The following is a 15860-nucleotide window of genomic DNA, read 5'->3' on the forward strand; positions in this document are numbered from 1 at the left end:
CAGGTATGTTAGCAACAAGAAGAAAGTCAAGGAAAGTGTGGGCCCCTTACTGAATGAGGGAGGCAACCTAGTGACCGAGGATGTGGAAAAAGCTAATGTACTCAATGATTTTTTTGCCTCTGTCTTCACGAACAAGGTCAGCTCCCAGACTACTGCACTGAGCAGCACAGTACGGGGAGAAGGTGACCAGCCGTCTGTGGAGAAAGAAGTGGTTCGGGACTATTTAGAAAAACTGGATGTGCACAAGTCCATGGGGCCGGATGCGCTGCATCCGAGGGTGCTAAAGGAGTTGGCGGATGAGATTGCAGAGCCATTAGCCATTATTTTTGAAAACTCATGGCGATCGGGGGAGGTCCCGGATGACTGGAAAAAGGCTAATGTAGTGCCCATCTTTAAAAAAGGGAAGAAGGAGGATCCGGGGAACTACAGGCCAGTCAGCCTCACCTCAGTCCCTGGAAAAATCATGGAGCAGGTCCTCAAGGAATCAATTATGAAACACTTAGAGGAGAGGAAAGTGATCAGGAACAGTCAGCATGGATTCACCAAGGGGAAGTCGTGCCTGACTAACCTCATTGCCTTCTATGATGAGATAACTGGCTCTGTGGATGAGGGGAAAGCAGTGGATGTGTTATTCCTTGACTTTAGCAAAGCTTTTGATACGGTCTCCCACAGTATTCTTGCCGCCAAGTTAAAGAAGTATGGGCTGGATGAATGGACTGTATGGTGGATAGAAAGCTGGCTAGATCGTCGGGCTCAACGGGTAGTGCTCAATGGCTCCATGTCTAGTTGGCAGCCGGTTTCAAGCGGAGTGCCCCAAGGGTCGGTCCTGGGGCCAGTTTTGTTTAATATCTTTATTAATGATCTGGAAGATGGTGTGGACTGCACTCTCAGCAAGTTTGCAGATGACACTAAACTGGGAGGCGTGGTAGATACACTAGAGGGTAGGGATCGGATACAGAGGGACCTAGACAAATTAGAGGACTGAGCCAAAAAAAACCTGATGAGGTTCAACAAGGACAAGTGCAGAGTCCTGCACTTAGGACGGAAGAATCCCATGCACTGCTACAGACTAGGGACCGAATGGCTGGGTAGCAGTTCTGCAGAAAAGGACCTAGGGGTCACAGTGGACAAGAAGCTGGATATGAGTCAACAGTGTGCTCTTGTTGCAAAGAAGGCTAACGGCATTTTGGGCTGTATAAGTAGGGGCATTGCCAGCAGATCGAGGAACGTGATCGTTCCCCTTTATTCGACATTGGTGAGGCCTCATCTGGAATACTGTGTCCAGTTTTGGGCCCCACACTACAAGAAGGATGTGGAAAAATTGGAAAGAGTCCAGCGGAGGGCAACAAAAATGATTAGGGGTCTGGAGCACATGACTTATGAGGAGAGGCTGAGGGAACTGGGATTGTTTAGTCTCCAGAAGAGAAGAATGAGGGGGGATTTGATAGCTGCTTTCAACTACCTGAGGGGGGGTTCCAAAGAGGATGGAGCTCGGCTGTTCTCAGTGGTGGCAGATGACAGAACAAGGAGCAATGGTCTCAAGTTGCAGTGGGGGAGATTTAGGTTGGATATTAGGAAAAACTTTTTCACTAGGAGGGTGGTGAAGCACTGGAATGCGTTACCTAGGGAGGTGGTGGAGTCTCCTTCTTTGGAGGTTTTTAAGGCCCGGCTTGACAAACCCCTGGCTGGGATGATTTAGTTGGGAATTGGTCCTGCTTTGAGCAGGGGGTTGGACTAGATGACCTCCTGAGGTCCCTTCCAACCCTGATATTCTATGATTCTATGTAGTACGGGAGTCTTTCATTCCATGCAGACGCGTATCTGTTTGATCTGCAAACAGGGCCCGACCATCGAACGGCAGGTCCTGCATTATCAACTGTGACTCAGCCGATAGCCCAGAGAGAGAAAGCCAGAACGCCCTTCTCATGGAGATCGCCGCGGCCATCGAACGAGCGGCCGTGTCCGCCACATCGGAGGCCGCCTGGAGCGCCGCTTTAGCTGCCGCCACACCCTCATCCACAAGGGCCCAGAACTCCTTCCTGTCCTTCTCGAGGAGGGAGGGCTCACTGGCGGCAAGAAGGAACCGAGGGTGGGGGGAGCATGCGGCCCCCTTTATGGCGCGATATGTCAGCGCCACTCCAGGGGTTGCAGCGGTTCTCCCCCACTACGGATGCTGCTAAGGGAAAAACTTCCAGCACCGGTGCATGTGGCGAGCACGCACGCCTACTGTGGAATACACAGGAGCAATCACTCGAAGAAGAATAGGCTTTCCACCCAAAAAGGTCTAGCCTTTCCCACTCTTTATCGTATGGGGTCGTTCAGGCCTGGTGTTGTTTCCCCCTTTTATTGACCACCTCCACCACTAAGGCGTTTGGTGTGAGGTATGTGAATAAAAATTCAGCCTCTTTAGCTGGCACATAATATTTTTGTCAGACCTCTTACATGACGGTGGTGCTGTAGCAGATGTCTGCCAGATTATTTTTGCAGGCTCCATGATAGCATCATTAATTGGCAAGGCTATCTTTGCCGCTGGGGATGTGTGCGGGGTTGCACCCCTTTGGATGTCACATGATGTGCCAAGATACCACTGAGCCTGCCTGTTATGCCAACCTAGGCACCCTTTTTACCTGTCTTGCTGAGCCAAACTATTAAGCTTCCTCCAGCACACACACAGGCAGGGCCACCCCAAATTGCAGAACAAAGCAGACACTGAGATCAGTTCTCGGAAGGCTCAGATTAAGAGACTTGCCCAAGCACTCAGGTGTCCACCTCCCTTGGAATGCAGACCCAAGATAGATTAGATTAGATATTAGATAAAGATATATTATGAAATCCGCCTCCTCCCTCAATGTGGAGGAAGGTATGCACAGCCTCTTACCCCCCATCTTCAATTATGAATTGTACACACAGGGTTATGTTATAAACAAGAAATAAGTTTATTAACTATAAAAGGTGAATTTTAAGTGAATATAAGAGATAATAGACAGAACAAAGCAGATTACTGAGCAAATACACCAAAGTATGCAAACTAAGCTCAATATACTTAAGAAACAGGTTACAAAATGTAATTTCTTACCCTAAATGTTATTTTAGGCAGGTTGCAAAGTTTCTGTGGTTCAGAGTTCCAGTTATGATTCTTTTCAGACTGGATCCCTGTCTCAGTCTGGACTCCTCCCCTGCCTTCCCTTCAGGTGGCTTTAGCAGTCCTTCTTCTTGGGCAGACAGGCTATGGGGAGGAGGAGTCCCGTTTGCCTTCCGCTCCACTCTTAAATAGGATTTACGTAAGGCGGGAATCCTTTGTTTCCCAAATTTAACCCCCGACCCCTCTCAGTGGAAAGTTACAAGAAGTCCCAGATAATGTTTAGTGTCAGGTGACAAGACCACCAGACCTAGTAGTGTCATAGTTACATCCCCGGACGCCTCCCAGGAGGGGGAGAGATTAGTATCTTCATGGTTTTGTTGTCCCTTCCTGATGGCTCATCAAATCTGATGGCCTGTTGTCAGGTGGGTGTTTTCCCAATACAAACCCAGTTGTGATTGTTACATAGTCCACATTCCTAACTTTAGATACAGAAATGACACATGCATAAAAATTGGATAATCACATTCAGTAAATTATAACCTTTCCAATGATATTGTACAAGACCCATCTTGCATAAAGTACATCTTAGTTATGTCATATCCATAACATAAGCATATTTCCATAAAGACTATGGAGTGCAATGTGACAGGATGCCTGGAGTATTTTATGTTGAGCTTCTGGGTCGTGTCAATGAAATGCCTAGGGATTCAGCAACCCTTTTGAAGAGGTCCTGAAAGGATTTGAAATCATCCCCCGTAGTGTGTGTGTGGGTGGCATTATGGTTTCGTCCGGTGATAAAGATGAGAGGTGAGTAGGCAGCGAATTATCATGTTTGGCTGTGTCCTCAGGTTTCTTGGTCTTTTCCTCTTGAGTTTCTGAGAGTGCTGGGACAGTTGGTGATGGGGACCTGGCTGTTCTGGAGCTAGGCGGGCTAGGGGGCCTGCGGTTTTGGGCCCTATACATTGCCCATGGATCCCAGTATGACCAGGTAGGTGGGAATGTTATGGGGGGCAGTGACCATACCATCCTCGTATATCCGCAGGTGGTTGGTAATGAAATGGTCCTGGCTTGAGTGAGGAGTGGCAAGGAGTTTATATTACTGCATCCTCCTCCTCTTCTTCATCACTGGAGATAAGAGGGGCTGATCTGCAGGGAGTAGTCAGCTGGCTTGGTACTGATCTGGATGGGTACCCTCTGTACTGAGTAAAGGAAATTCAGGCATTGAGACCACTATCAGGTCCGTATGCCTCATAAATCACTGCAGAACTGTGAGGCTCGGTGTTGGAGATGGCATGGCGGAAGGCCCAGGAGCATGAGTTGAAGCTACCGGTGCTGAGGATTTAGAGCTGTGTGGCATAGGTACAGCAGGTGGCGCCATTGTACTGCTCAGTACCAAGAGCTTCTTCGCTGGGTGCCAAGCTGAAAGGTTTTATTTTAGTGTGTGAACCTCCTATAGAGCTTGCCTGAATAGGGCCTTTAGCTCTTCGGGAACTCTCTGTGCTGGACGTTCTCAGTGTCTCGCGGTCCGGCGCTCTCGGGGTAGATTTTTCAGTTGGAGATCACTTTCTTTTAGGCAATTCTTGGTGCGGGGATGTCTGCGACCACTTTTTGGTAGCCTTTCTAGGAGTAGCTCCTTGGCAGCCGTTGTTGAAGTGGAGCCCCGTCAGAGGCTGCTGCTGGCGGCGACCGTTGGCCGGGGGTGACCTGGACTCGGGGTCGGAGGCTGGCCTGAGGGATTTCTCCATCATGAGGAGCTTCAGTTGGAGATCCCTGGCTTTTTTTGTCCTGGCTGTCAGTTTTCTGCAGTGTGGGCACTTTTGAGTAACGTGTGTCTCGCCAAGCGTGGCCGCCCGAGACCGGTATGGAAAGTCTGCAAGTCAGGCAGCGTTTAAAGCTAGGTGAACCGGGCATGCCTGAGGGAGTCGGTCTCTTGTTTGAGGCTAAAGCTGTATGACTGCTGGAGAGACGGGGTAGACAGGGAAGGTGAAAGGAATTTTTTTTTAAATGAAAATTAAAGAAATTAGAGTAGGGCAAGTGGATAGGGAAGCTAACTACAACGAATCTAACACTATCACTATGAACTATCTACTATTAATCTTATCTGAGGTAAGAGAGGGCACTGCTGATCGCTCAGACTCAAGTCAAAGGCGGTAGAGAAGGAACTGGGGGACAGTTGGCTGCACACCACTATGTAACCGCTTGGAGAGGTGCGAGATGGCTACGGCGCATGCGTTGCCCAACCGGGTTCTGCTACCACAAATCTCCAATTACAAGTGCAGGGCGTCAAGACCCCTAAAGCGGAGCACCCACAGGGACACTCTTCGAAAAACAATAGCACTTCCCTACCTCCCAGGGGTATTGTGAGGATAAATAAATTAAAAGATTGCTAAGTGCTCAGATACTATAGACATGAGGGCTATATAAAATACCTAATATAGATGACCAAGTTCCAGCCACCTGGCTGTATAAAGGTACTCCTGTAAATAACTATGACTGAGCAAAAAGAACATTTCATCCATCTTTGTGACAGCAGCCAATAGCATTTTTTGTAGTGGGGTACAGAATAAAATAATGCACTTGCATGTAATGGTATAAGGCTTCGTACTGTATGATGATGTGCACATGACATTTAAGCTAATGTAAATATTACAAATGAAATAAAGGAGTTAGTTGAATAAAGTCTTGCATTTTGTCCCTAAAATTTTCACAAGTGTAAGCACGGTCTGAATGAGCTCTCCACTGACAGCTGGCTGGGAGGGGGTGAGACTTTAGGAGCAAACTGTATTTACATGTACACACCTACTCTGCCTACATATCCAGCAGATAGAACTGTGTTGCTCAAAGTGACCAACTTTGGCTACTGTTGGGTTACAAATCACTTTAGTACTGAATGCAGAGGTAGTGAAATGTTATCAATGTTGCTGTCTTTATTGTATGAGTAAAGGGGAGCAGAACTGTGCTTAACTTGTCCCGAATGAGGAGGTCACCCTCAGCTGAAAGGATCTCACTAAGCCAGGGGCTCGAATGCCAGACTCCGGTGTGGACTCTCCTTAAGGGTCCCTGGTCTGATTTAACCTGTTCCTCCCCACTGTTCAAAGATAGAGCTAAATAGGCTACATTAGGAGTCTTTTGTTACACTGGTCTACAATTTTTGAGAAGTCGTCTGCTTCAGAGATAAAATGTGCTATTTATTATGTATTTTGATGTGCTGAATTCAAATATGACAATTAAAACAACTGATTGGCTACTGTTTCTAAGATATTTAAGTTTTGACATTTTATGTCTACGTATATTGTGTAGATAGTAGAGTTTTAATCATAAATTGTAAACCTAGGTCTTTTCATGAGTTTATGGTTGCTTTACATGATAATATTTCACCTGTCCTGTTTATGTAACACTTTAAAAATCAGCAAAAGGGTTATATAAATAAAATTTAGTATGAAACAAAAGGCAAAAAACTATTCTGTACATAGTTTAGTCCTATTCAGTGTCTACTCGGCGCTTCTTGGCTTGTCTCTTTTATTCATTGAATGGAGCATCTCTTGTCACTGTCCAGCAATAGTCTGCAAGCATTGATGGGCTCCATTTGCCCTGACAGCGTTTCTCCATTGTTGCAATGTCCTGGTGAAATCGCTCGCCGTGCTCGTCGCTCACTGCTCCGCAGTTCGGTGGAAAAAAATCTAAATGAGAGTGCAAAAAATGTATCTTTAGTGACATGTTGCAACCAAGGCTTTTGTATGCCTTGAGGAGGTTTTCCACCAACAACCTGTAGTTGTCTGCCTTGTTGTTTCCGAGAAAATTTATTGCCACTAACTGGAAGGCTTTCCATGCTGTCTTTCCCTTGCCACGCAGTGCATGGTCAAATGCATCATCTTGAAGAAGTTCACGAATCTGAGGACCAACAAAGACACCTTCCTTTATCTTAGCTTCACTTAACCTTGGAAATTTTCCACGGAGGTACTTGAAAGCTGCTTGTGTTTTGTCAATGGCCTTGACAAAGTTCTTCATCAGATTCAGCTTGATGTGTAAGGGTGGTAACAAAATCTTCCTTGATTCAACAAGTGGTGGATGCTGAACACTTTTCCTCCCAGGCTCCAATGACTGTCGGAGTGGCCAATCTTTCTTGATGTAGTGGGAATCTCTTGCACGACTATCCCATGCGCAGAGAAAACAGCAGTACTTTGTGTATCCAGTCTGCAGACCAAGCAAGAGAGCAACAACCTTCAAATTGCCACAAAGCTGCCACTGATGTTGGTCATAGTTTATGCACCTCAAAAGTTGTTTCATGTTGTCATAGGTTTCCTTCATATGGACTGCATGACCAACTGGAATTGATGGCAAAACATTGCCATTATGCAGTAAAACAGCTTTAAGGCTCGTCTTCGATGAATCAATGAACAGTCTCCACTCATCTGGATCGTGAACGATGTTGAGAGCTGCCATCACACCATCGATGTTGTTGCAGGCTACAAGATCACCTTCCATGAAGAAGAATGGGACAAGATCCTTTTTACGGTCACGGAACATGGAAACCCTAACATCGCCTGCCAGGAGATTCCACTGCTGTAGTCTGGAGCCCAACAGCTCTGCCTTACTCTTGGGTAGTTCCAAATCTCTGACAAGGTCATTCAGTTCACCTTGTGTTATGAGGTGTGGTTCAGAGGAGGAGGATGGGAGAAAATGTGGGTCCTGTGACATTGATGGTTCAGGATCAGAAGTTTCATCCTCTTCCTCTTCCTCGTCTGACTCAAGTGAGAATGATTCTGGTGCATCAGGAACCGGCAGTCCTTCTCCGTGGGGTATTGGGCGTATAGCTGATGGAATGTTTGGATAATGCACAGTCCACTGTTTCTTCTTTGACATACCTTTCCCAACTGGAGGCACCATGCAGAATTAACAATTGCTGGTATGATCTGTTGGCTCTCTCCAAATCATTGGCACTGCAAAAGGCATAGATTTCCTTTTCCTGTTCAACCACTGGTGAAGATTTGTTGCACAAGTGTTGCAGCATATGTGTGGGGCCCACCTCTTGTCCTGATCTCCAATTTTGCAGCCAAAAGAAAGGTGATGGGCTTTCTTAACCATAGTGATTATACTGCGCTTTTGTGATGCAAAAGTCACTTCACCACAAACATAGCAGAAGTTATCTGCACTGTTCACACAAGTACGAGGCATCTCTGCTCACTTTGGCTAAACAGAAATGTGTCCCTTTGCAAAATCAAACACTGACAAATAAGAGAGCACGACACTGTATGATTTCGAGAGCTGATATAGGGCAATTTGTTCAGCAGAGTGATGTAAGCTTCGTTATGATTGCATCATCCATGACTTCTAGGAATAACATGATGCAATTCATATCATGTATGATGCAATACCAGCTTCAGATTGCATCATTCATTGTTGTGCCTAAAAAGCAAGTACTGTCCAAACCCAGTCATAGATTTATTCATAGATCCAGTCAAAGATGTATTTTAGTCATTTCTGGTTTAAATTGAGATCCCTTCCCTTTATAACTCACTTATCCTCCACCATTCCCAAGTCAAGGATTGTATATACTGACCCAATAGCATATCTTGAAAACTAGAGCCAATCAACAATTTTAAGCATCATTTTCGTTCTCAGTGACCCAGAATTAGTAAAGTTTGACTACATTTATTTCAGAAGCATTTTGGCTGTAGAGCAGTGTTATTTTAACTGCTCAATAGAGTTGAAATCACTTGTGGAGCGACAGCGTTTCCTTCCAGTCTGCTTCAGGTTCCCCCACTAAGAGCTGACAATCAGTAAGAGCTGCAAATCACTGAGAGCTGACAATCACTAAGAGTTGGGTGGAATTGCAAGAGACTGACCTGCAGAGGTCACAGCAGAGAGGCAGCAGGTGGAAGCGGTGAGCAGGCGGCCAGCGGGAGCGGAGAGGAACGAGAGGGGTGGCGAGCGGAACGGCGGCTGGTGGGGCGGCCAGCCAGAGCAAGTGCTCAGATAGTGGAGCAAGCAAAGTGCCTTCTTTCCCCCTACCCCTGCGGGAGGTGAACACACACAGATGCACCTCTGAACCCTGGGTCCTCACTGACCAAGGACAACCACTGTGAGTGGGGTATGGTGAGGGAACAGAGAGGGGCACAGTTATGGAACTTTTGGTTGTAGAACTCAAGAACAAGAGGCAGCAGACACTGCCCCACGCACTCTAGGGTGGGCATCCTGCTCACAGTTTTATGATTATCAATCCTGCTTGTGGCATTTTCCCTAATTAATGTCGGGTGACTTCCCTACTTTCATTAAAAGTTTCTTTTCTACACTCGGACCCTGTGCTTGTGAGTGGGGAAGTATTGCCTCTCAGGGGCGCCCAGGGATGGTGTGTAATTTTCCCAGGTTACTGGATTGGGGCTCTTGGCGGTTTTGTGTTGTATTGTTGAAAAGGAACCCCTAGATATTGAACCCGGCTCTGGTTGCTGCCGGCTCCACCTGGCCGAAGGATTACACAAGTAATCTCTAATACACATACCATATGTCTACTGATCATGTTTTTTTCTTTTATTTATTATTGAAGCATCATCCATTTATGAGGTAAAACTTTATATATTTGCTTTTCAAAATTACATAAAAGTAAGGCCTAAAGAAAAAATGCAAAAACCTTCTCAGAGGGTTCTCACAAACTATGAGTGACATTTTGTTCTATTTGGTACCATAGCTCCTTGGCTCCCTGACATACTAGTGGAGAGACCCAGGAAGTCATTCCAGATGGTGGTCTGCCAAGGACAAAACTGAAATGCAGTACATTGCCACACTCAGTTCATTACCACACACAGCAGTAATGCCTTTAACCTCAATTGTTTTTCAACAGAGTTTATTCAGGCTGCAGGAAGCACAAGTTGCTGCTGGGTGTTGTAGAAGGATTGCATGAGGATGGGAGTGAGGTCTCAAGAGAGGATATATTTCTTTATTTCCTTCAGGGCTGTTATTTTTTCCACTGAGAGGAGGCAGAGAGAGAAGGGCTACAAGCTGAAAAAGCAGTTTTCAATCAAGAAAACTTCTTTTTGGTTAAGTATTCCCAGTTCCCTACATGCTATTGGGCAAAGGGTATAAATGTGAACAGGTTTCATTTGTACATAAACTTATTAGAACTGTCTGACTGTTTCCAGGATTCTTTTTATATATTGCCCCATTAGGGAACTTTTTATAACATCTATAATGAAGTATAAACATTTCACATTTGGAAGTGTTATGATTCCTGATCCCCAGTACACCACAGTATTTAGATAGCTATTTCTGAGTGAGGCTACCTCAATTGGGGGCAGTTCCTCAGATTTGTTACCTAAAAAGAATGACTCGTGTGAGAATATCCCTCACATCCTCTGTAGTTGTAGATCAATGCAAAAAAAATAAAAAATAAAAAAATAAAAATAAAAATCATGTAGCTTCTCTGCAACGGCCTTCTCTTCCTCGAGGGCCCCTTTAGCACCTTGATCATCCAGTGGCCCCACTAATTGTTTGATAGGTTTCCTGCTCCTGATATACTTTTAAAAATTTGCTGTTAGTTTTTGTGTTTTTTGCTAGTTGCTCTTCAAATTCTTTTTGGACTGCCTAATTATACTTTTCCAGTTGACTTGCTGGAGTTTAGGTTCCTTTCTATTTTCCTCAGTAGGGTTTGACTTACAATTTTTAAAAGATATATTTTTTGTTTCTAACTTCCTCTTTTACTCTGGTTAGCTATGGTGGCATTTTATTTTGGTCCACTGTTTTTATTTATTTGGGGTATACATATAGGTTGAGCCTTGTTTTAAAAAAGTTTCCATGCAGCTTGCAGGCACTTCACTCTTGTCACTGTTCCTTTTAATTTCCGTTTAACTATCTTTCTCATTTTTTTGTATAGTTCCCCTTTTTGAAGTTACATGCTACCATGGTGGGTTTCTTTGGTATTTCCCCCTCCTACAAGGATGTTAAATTTCATTACATTATGATCGCTATTACTGAGTGGTTCAGATACATTCACTTTTTGGACCAGATCCTGTGCACCACTTAGGACAATAACAAAAATTAAACTCCATGCAGCCACGGAGACACCCTCTTTACCAGGATCAGGCTGGCAACACTCATCCACACAACTACCCTTGAACGTGGCAAAAGTATCAGTTCCCTTTTGACACGCTGAGGGCATTATACTAGTTGCCCCTTTTCCTTGGTTGGCTGGGAAGAAATTTTTCCCATACAGTCACTGGCAGGGGCAAGGTGTGTTTTTTTCACCATCCCCACAGCTGGTCTGGGATCTGGTGAGGTGGAGTTGAGGGGCTAGATTACAGTGTTGCAACTTTATACATAAAACTTGTGGCAGATGTCTAGTGCAGGTATTCGGTGTGGAAGGGATGTGGTTATTGGATAAAATGGTTTGGAAAAGGATTTGAAGGAAAGCATCCCTTATGGGAGCTGAATAAGGCGGGTTTGGGGCTCCTATGTCTCATCAGTGTGGAGCAGACCCCCCCCCCCTCCTTTTCTTGGCTCCCTTTAAGAGACCTGAAGAAATGCATTTGGGGGTCCTATGTCTGGATCAGCAGGGAGCTGACATCTTCCTCTCTATACTGTAAAATTTGTTGCCAAGTACTGCCAGATATTATAAGTGTATAAAGCTGCAGCCCAATTAAACCACATCCATGGCTGCCTATCGTTCTTCCAGTGTGGATGGACAGTGTTCGCAGCATCTGATTTAGGATTTTGTTAAAAATTACCAAGGTCAATATATTTATAATAATATACTTGGAATGTTGGAAACTGGAACATACACTTGGAAAATGAAAGTACAGTAGCTTTTCTGGAATTCTTTTCTACAAGTTAATCTAGTAATCAAACAATGCTACACAGAGGAAAAGACATAGATCTGATTCTATACTTTAACACACATGTATCAACTAAACATCAAAAATAATGAAACGAGTAAGATACACTGCTACAGACACACATCTAACAAGAGGAACCTTAAAAAAAATAATTGACCTACTAAACCAGAGTATGGGACTAGCTAAGTGAAATCAAACAAATGTATTAAAACCAAAACAATAAAACTAACCCAAAGGTTCCTCAGAAAGAGCCATTCCCTATGTTCCATGCTAAACATATCAACGTAACTTACAAAGAATTAAGAAAGAAAATAGTATCACTACTAACGCAAAGAATAAAGTCTCTCTGACATTCTCAGGAAATCTCAAGATAAACTTCACCCTGGAAACACTAAGCACCATGTAAAACACCATGCAGTCATTCTCTTGGTGCATGCTGGAAATATCCGAGCACATGGCAGACATCAGTACAGGTTCTTCCAGTTCTCAGCACATCACTTCCACAGATCATAAAATAAACGCAGATGCAGCATAACTGATTGCCAAGTAAAAAGCAAAAATGTGAACATCCTGAAAATGAACTGTGGTACATGTATGTAAGATTAAACCAAACTGACAAGCAAACACACATACCAGCTACTCTCTGCATTAAACAAATGCAGAATAAAATTAAAATAGTAGTACTGCATATCACAAAGAACAAGTCAATCCAGCTAATTAAAATGTCACATTAAATATTCGTTTAAAACTCTTTCAAAGCAAAAACAAACACTGTTATTGAACGCAAGCTCAAACGAAAACACTCAGAGTTTTGTTCAAGATGGAAGAAAGTTCTAGCAGTTATGAAAGGAGACTGTGCAGCTTGCCTGTAACAGCTGCTTCCCTTATCCTGTAATCTTAATACTGTTTTAGGAATTCCTATCATGGTCAAAAAATGTACCCATAAGGCTCAAACCAAAGCCTGTTGATTATACTGATGTCAGTCAGTTGTGGGAAGAACTAAGGCAATTTCCTCATGTGGTTCACTTTGAAAAAGCCAGTCTGGCCATTGGACTGACCAATTAGAAGGTCTGTTGGGGTCAATACCATCTTGCCCTTCAAGAAGTGCCACTGGACAGCACCATTTTGTGAGAAGGGCAAGTTATCCATGCAGCTCTCACATCACAGCCCCAACCAGGTCTGGGCAAATTATTTCAAGCTAAGGATCTAAAATAAGAAACCACTGTGGTATTTTACTAGTAAAATTAATGTTTCAAAAGACAGGAAACCAACTATGATACCTTATAAATGAATAACCAGCAGACATTATTACTACTCCTCCCCCATTCTGTCCCTATCCCTTCATCATTACTTTCAGTGGACCTTCTTCTTTCTCCTCCCTCTATCTTTTTGGTGTTCCCCAGGGATCTGTCCATGATTATCCCTTATACTCACTCAGAGTGGCCTCATCTACTTCCGTAGTCTTTCATCACTTCACTGCTGATAACACTCAGATACGCCTGCCCATTCCTGACTCCTCTCCATTTGCTATGGCTTGTATATCATCTTTCTGGACATCCTCTTGGCAAAAACTGAACTGCTTTCTTTTCTCCAATCCCTCTTCATTGTCTTTGAGAAACCACACTCTCCACTGGGGAAGAACCTCCATTCTGGGACCCACAAAGCTATGCATGCACTGAATACGGATTGAACAAGTTCAAGAGAAATTTGAAAAACTTTGTGGTTTTGCTTGAAAAAATTGTCTTTGAGCTTGGACAAACAGGCCTTTTTAAGTACAAACACTTCAAAATGAGCTGTGAGCACTTGCTCCTGGCCACCATACCAACTTCCTTCACTCTGAAGCATAAACCTTTGGCTGTTCTAATATCATCATTCTGTTTTTCAGATGACTAAATAGGCATTTTAGAAGTAAAACAAAGTTTTCATATGTTTTAAAACTTCAAAATTAACCACAGGAGTTCCAGAATACTATATGCAGCTGTGGTGTAATTGGTCCTATGGGCCACAGTAAAATCCTAAGGTGCTTTTCCCACCAGTCTGTCACAGCACTCTCAGATCCATGTAAAACTTGATAAGAGTGAAGATAGAGCTTGAACTATGCTGTGCTTTTGTCACTTTGTCTCTCCTCTTCTCCCTATCTAGTATTCTAATGCCTATTCATCTATCTCTATCATTTTCATGTATACAGTTATTACAGTGGTGTTGTAGCTGTGTTGGTCCCAAGATATTAGAGAGACAAGTGGGTGAGGTAATATCTTTTATTGGACCAACTTCCGTTGGGGGGAGAGACAAGTTTTCGAAAGATATTACCTCACCCTCTTGTCTCTCTAATTATTTTCATGTTGTTTTCAAAAAGATTTAATCCTGATCTCAATTACAGTTTAGAAATAAAAGCATAAAGAGTCAGAGTAAACAAACAAACAAACAAACAAAACCTTTCTCAATAAATACCAACCATTTCATCTCTTCACTTTCTCTGCTGTACCTCTTTTCAATCTGTTTTCAGGTATTTCCAAACTTTAGATTCTCAAATATATTCACATTCTACCCTCAGTTACACGTATACAACACAATGGAAGTCAATAGAGTTACAAGGGCGACAAATGAGGGTAGATGCTGCTTGAATCATAGAATAATGAAAGTACACATTGTAACATGCTCATTCATGAGAAAATAAATTCATCTCAGTATGAATTTCAAAAGCATTGTATATTAGCCATTATAATGCAAATACATGGAATGCAACAAAACTGTGATGACTAATTCATTCATAGTAATTAAGAGATCTCTTTTTAAATTTTAAATACCAAGCAAATGTATTTATGCTGTATCTACTATGTGTAGCTACATTATATCCTGAATTTAACCCACAGCAAAGTCCCCCATCTCATGCTGGACTCATTATGATCCAGAATTGAACAAGATCCTTAAAGTCCACTGGAAGCAATTTTAGCAGATGAGCCAAATGGAAGTCTCCCAATAGGCAATCCAGGAGTAACTGTGTTAAACCTGTTTCAGCTGTAAGTCTCTTTTGCATATTTTACAATCCACATTATGGACAAATCAGCTGAAATGTGTTATTCTACAAATGCAGTTGTTTTCCCTTACAGAAGCAAAAAACCCATTTAGGAGCCAATAGAAAAAATTCTATTTTGTCCTTCCCTAACTTAGAAATGTCTAAACTGCTTTATTCAAACTTTGTAAAAATACAAACAAAGGAAACAAAAAAACCCAAAACCCAAAGGTTACTAGCCTAAGAACTTGAATGCCAAATCTCCTCCTGGAGTTATTTTCTATGGCCATATAATAAGGAATTCAAAAAAGGAATTTCTAAGGAAAATAGACACACAAAAGACCTATGCAATAATTACAGCGTAACAATAATACAAATAACAGTTTCAAATATACAATTCAAAACTCTATTTCATAGAAAATATTTACAATGCAAAGTAAAAACAGAGAAATAATACTTTGATCAGGCATACTGTAGATTGTATCCCCAATGTTTTTTGTCCGAAAGACACAAAGTTTTGAATTATTTCCTTACCTACTGGCCATATTCCATTCAAGCGCTGGGTTTTGAGAATTTCTTTCACTCTCTGTCAGCACACCTCCTTTACTATTGTCCTTCTCTGGTTTCAGCTGATCCCACTGTGCAGTACCAATGTTGACAGACTGCAGATCTATTTGGTATTGTCTGTCTTCAACCTCTGATCCAGGGTCTCGAAGAATTCCCAAATTCAGTGCTCTCCTATCATGATAGAAAGATTTTTGCGAGTTAGAGAGAGAAAGTTGCCACTCTGTTAGTGCTATAAATATGGTCTAAATACTGACGATCATGATCAGCAAAATTCCTATTAACCTCAATGGGTATTTTCCCACAGTAAGTTAGGAGGGCTCAATTCTGCCACTCTTATGTTGAGTAATACCGTATCATGGGCTGAGCCATTGAA

General features: G+C 43.1%; 1 protein-coding gene across 2 annotated transcripts in view; it reads right to left on the reverse strand.

The window, feature by feature from the left end:
- VPS13B (vacuolar protein sorting 13 homolog B) overlaps positions 1–15860 on the reverse strand; it is a 947892-nt gene that overhangs the window by 298410 nt on the left and 633622 nt on the right. For both annotated transcript variants that reach the window (XM_065397834.1, XM_065397833.1), the window contains exon 30: positions 15455–15658. In XM_065397834.1, the coding sequence (XP_065253906.1) occupies positions 15455–15658 (204 nt within the window). The remainder of the gene's footprint in view (positions 1–15454; positions 15659–15860) is intronic.

The sequence above is a fragment of the Emys orbicularis genome, chromosome 2 (assembly GCF_028017835.1).
Source record: "Emys orbicularis isolate rEmyOrb1 chromosome 2, rEmyOrb1.hap1, whole genome shotgun sequence".
NCBI lineage: Eukaryota > Metazoa > Chordata > Testudines > Emydidae > Emys > Emys orbicularis.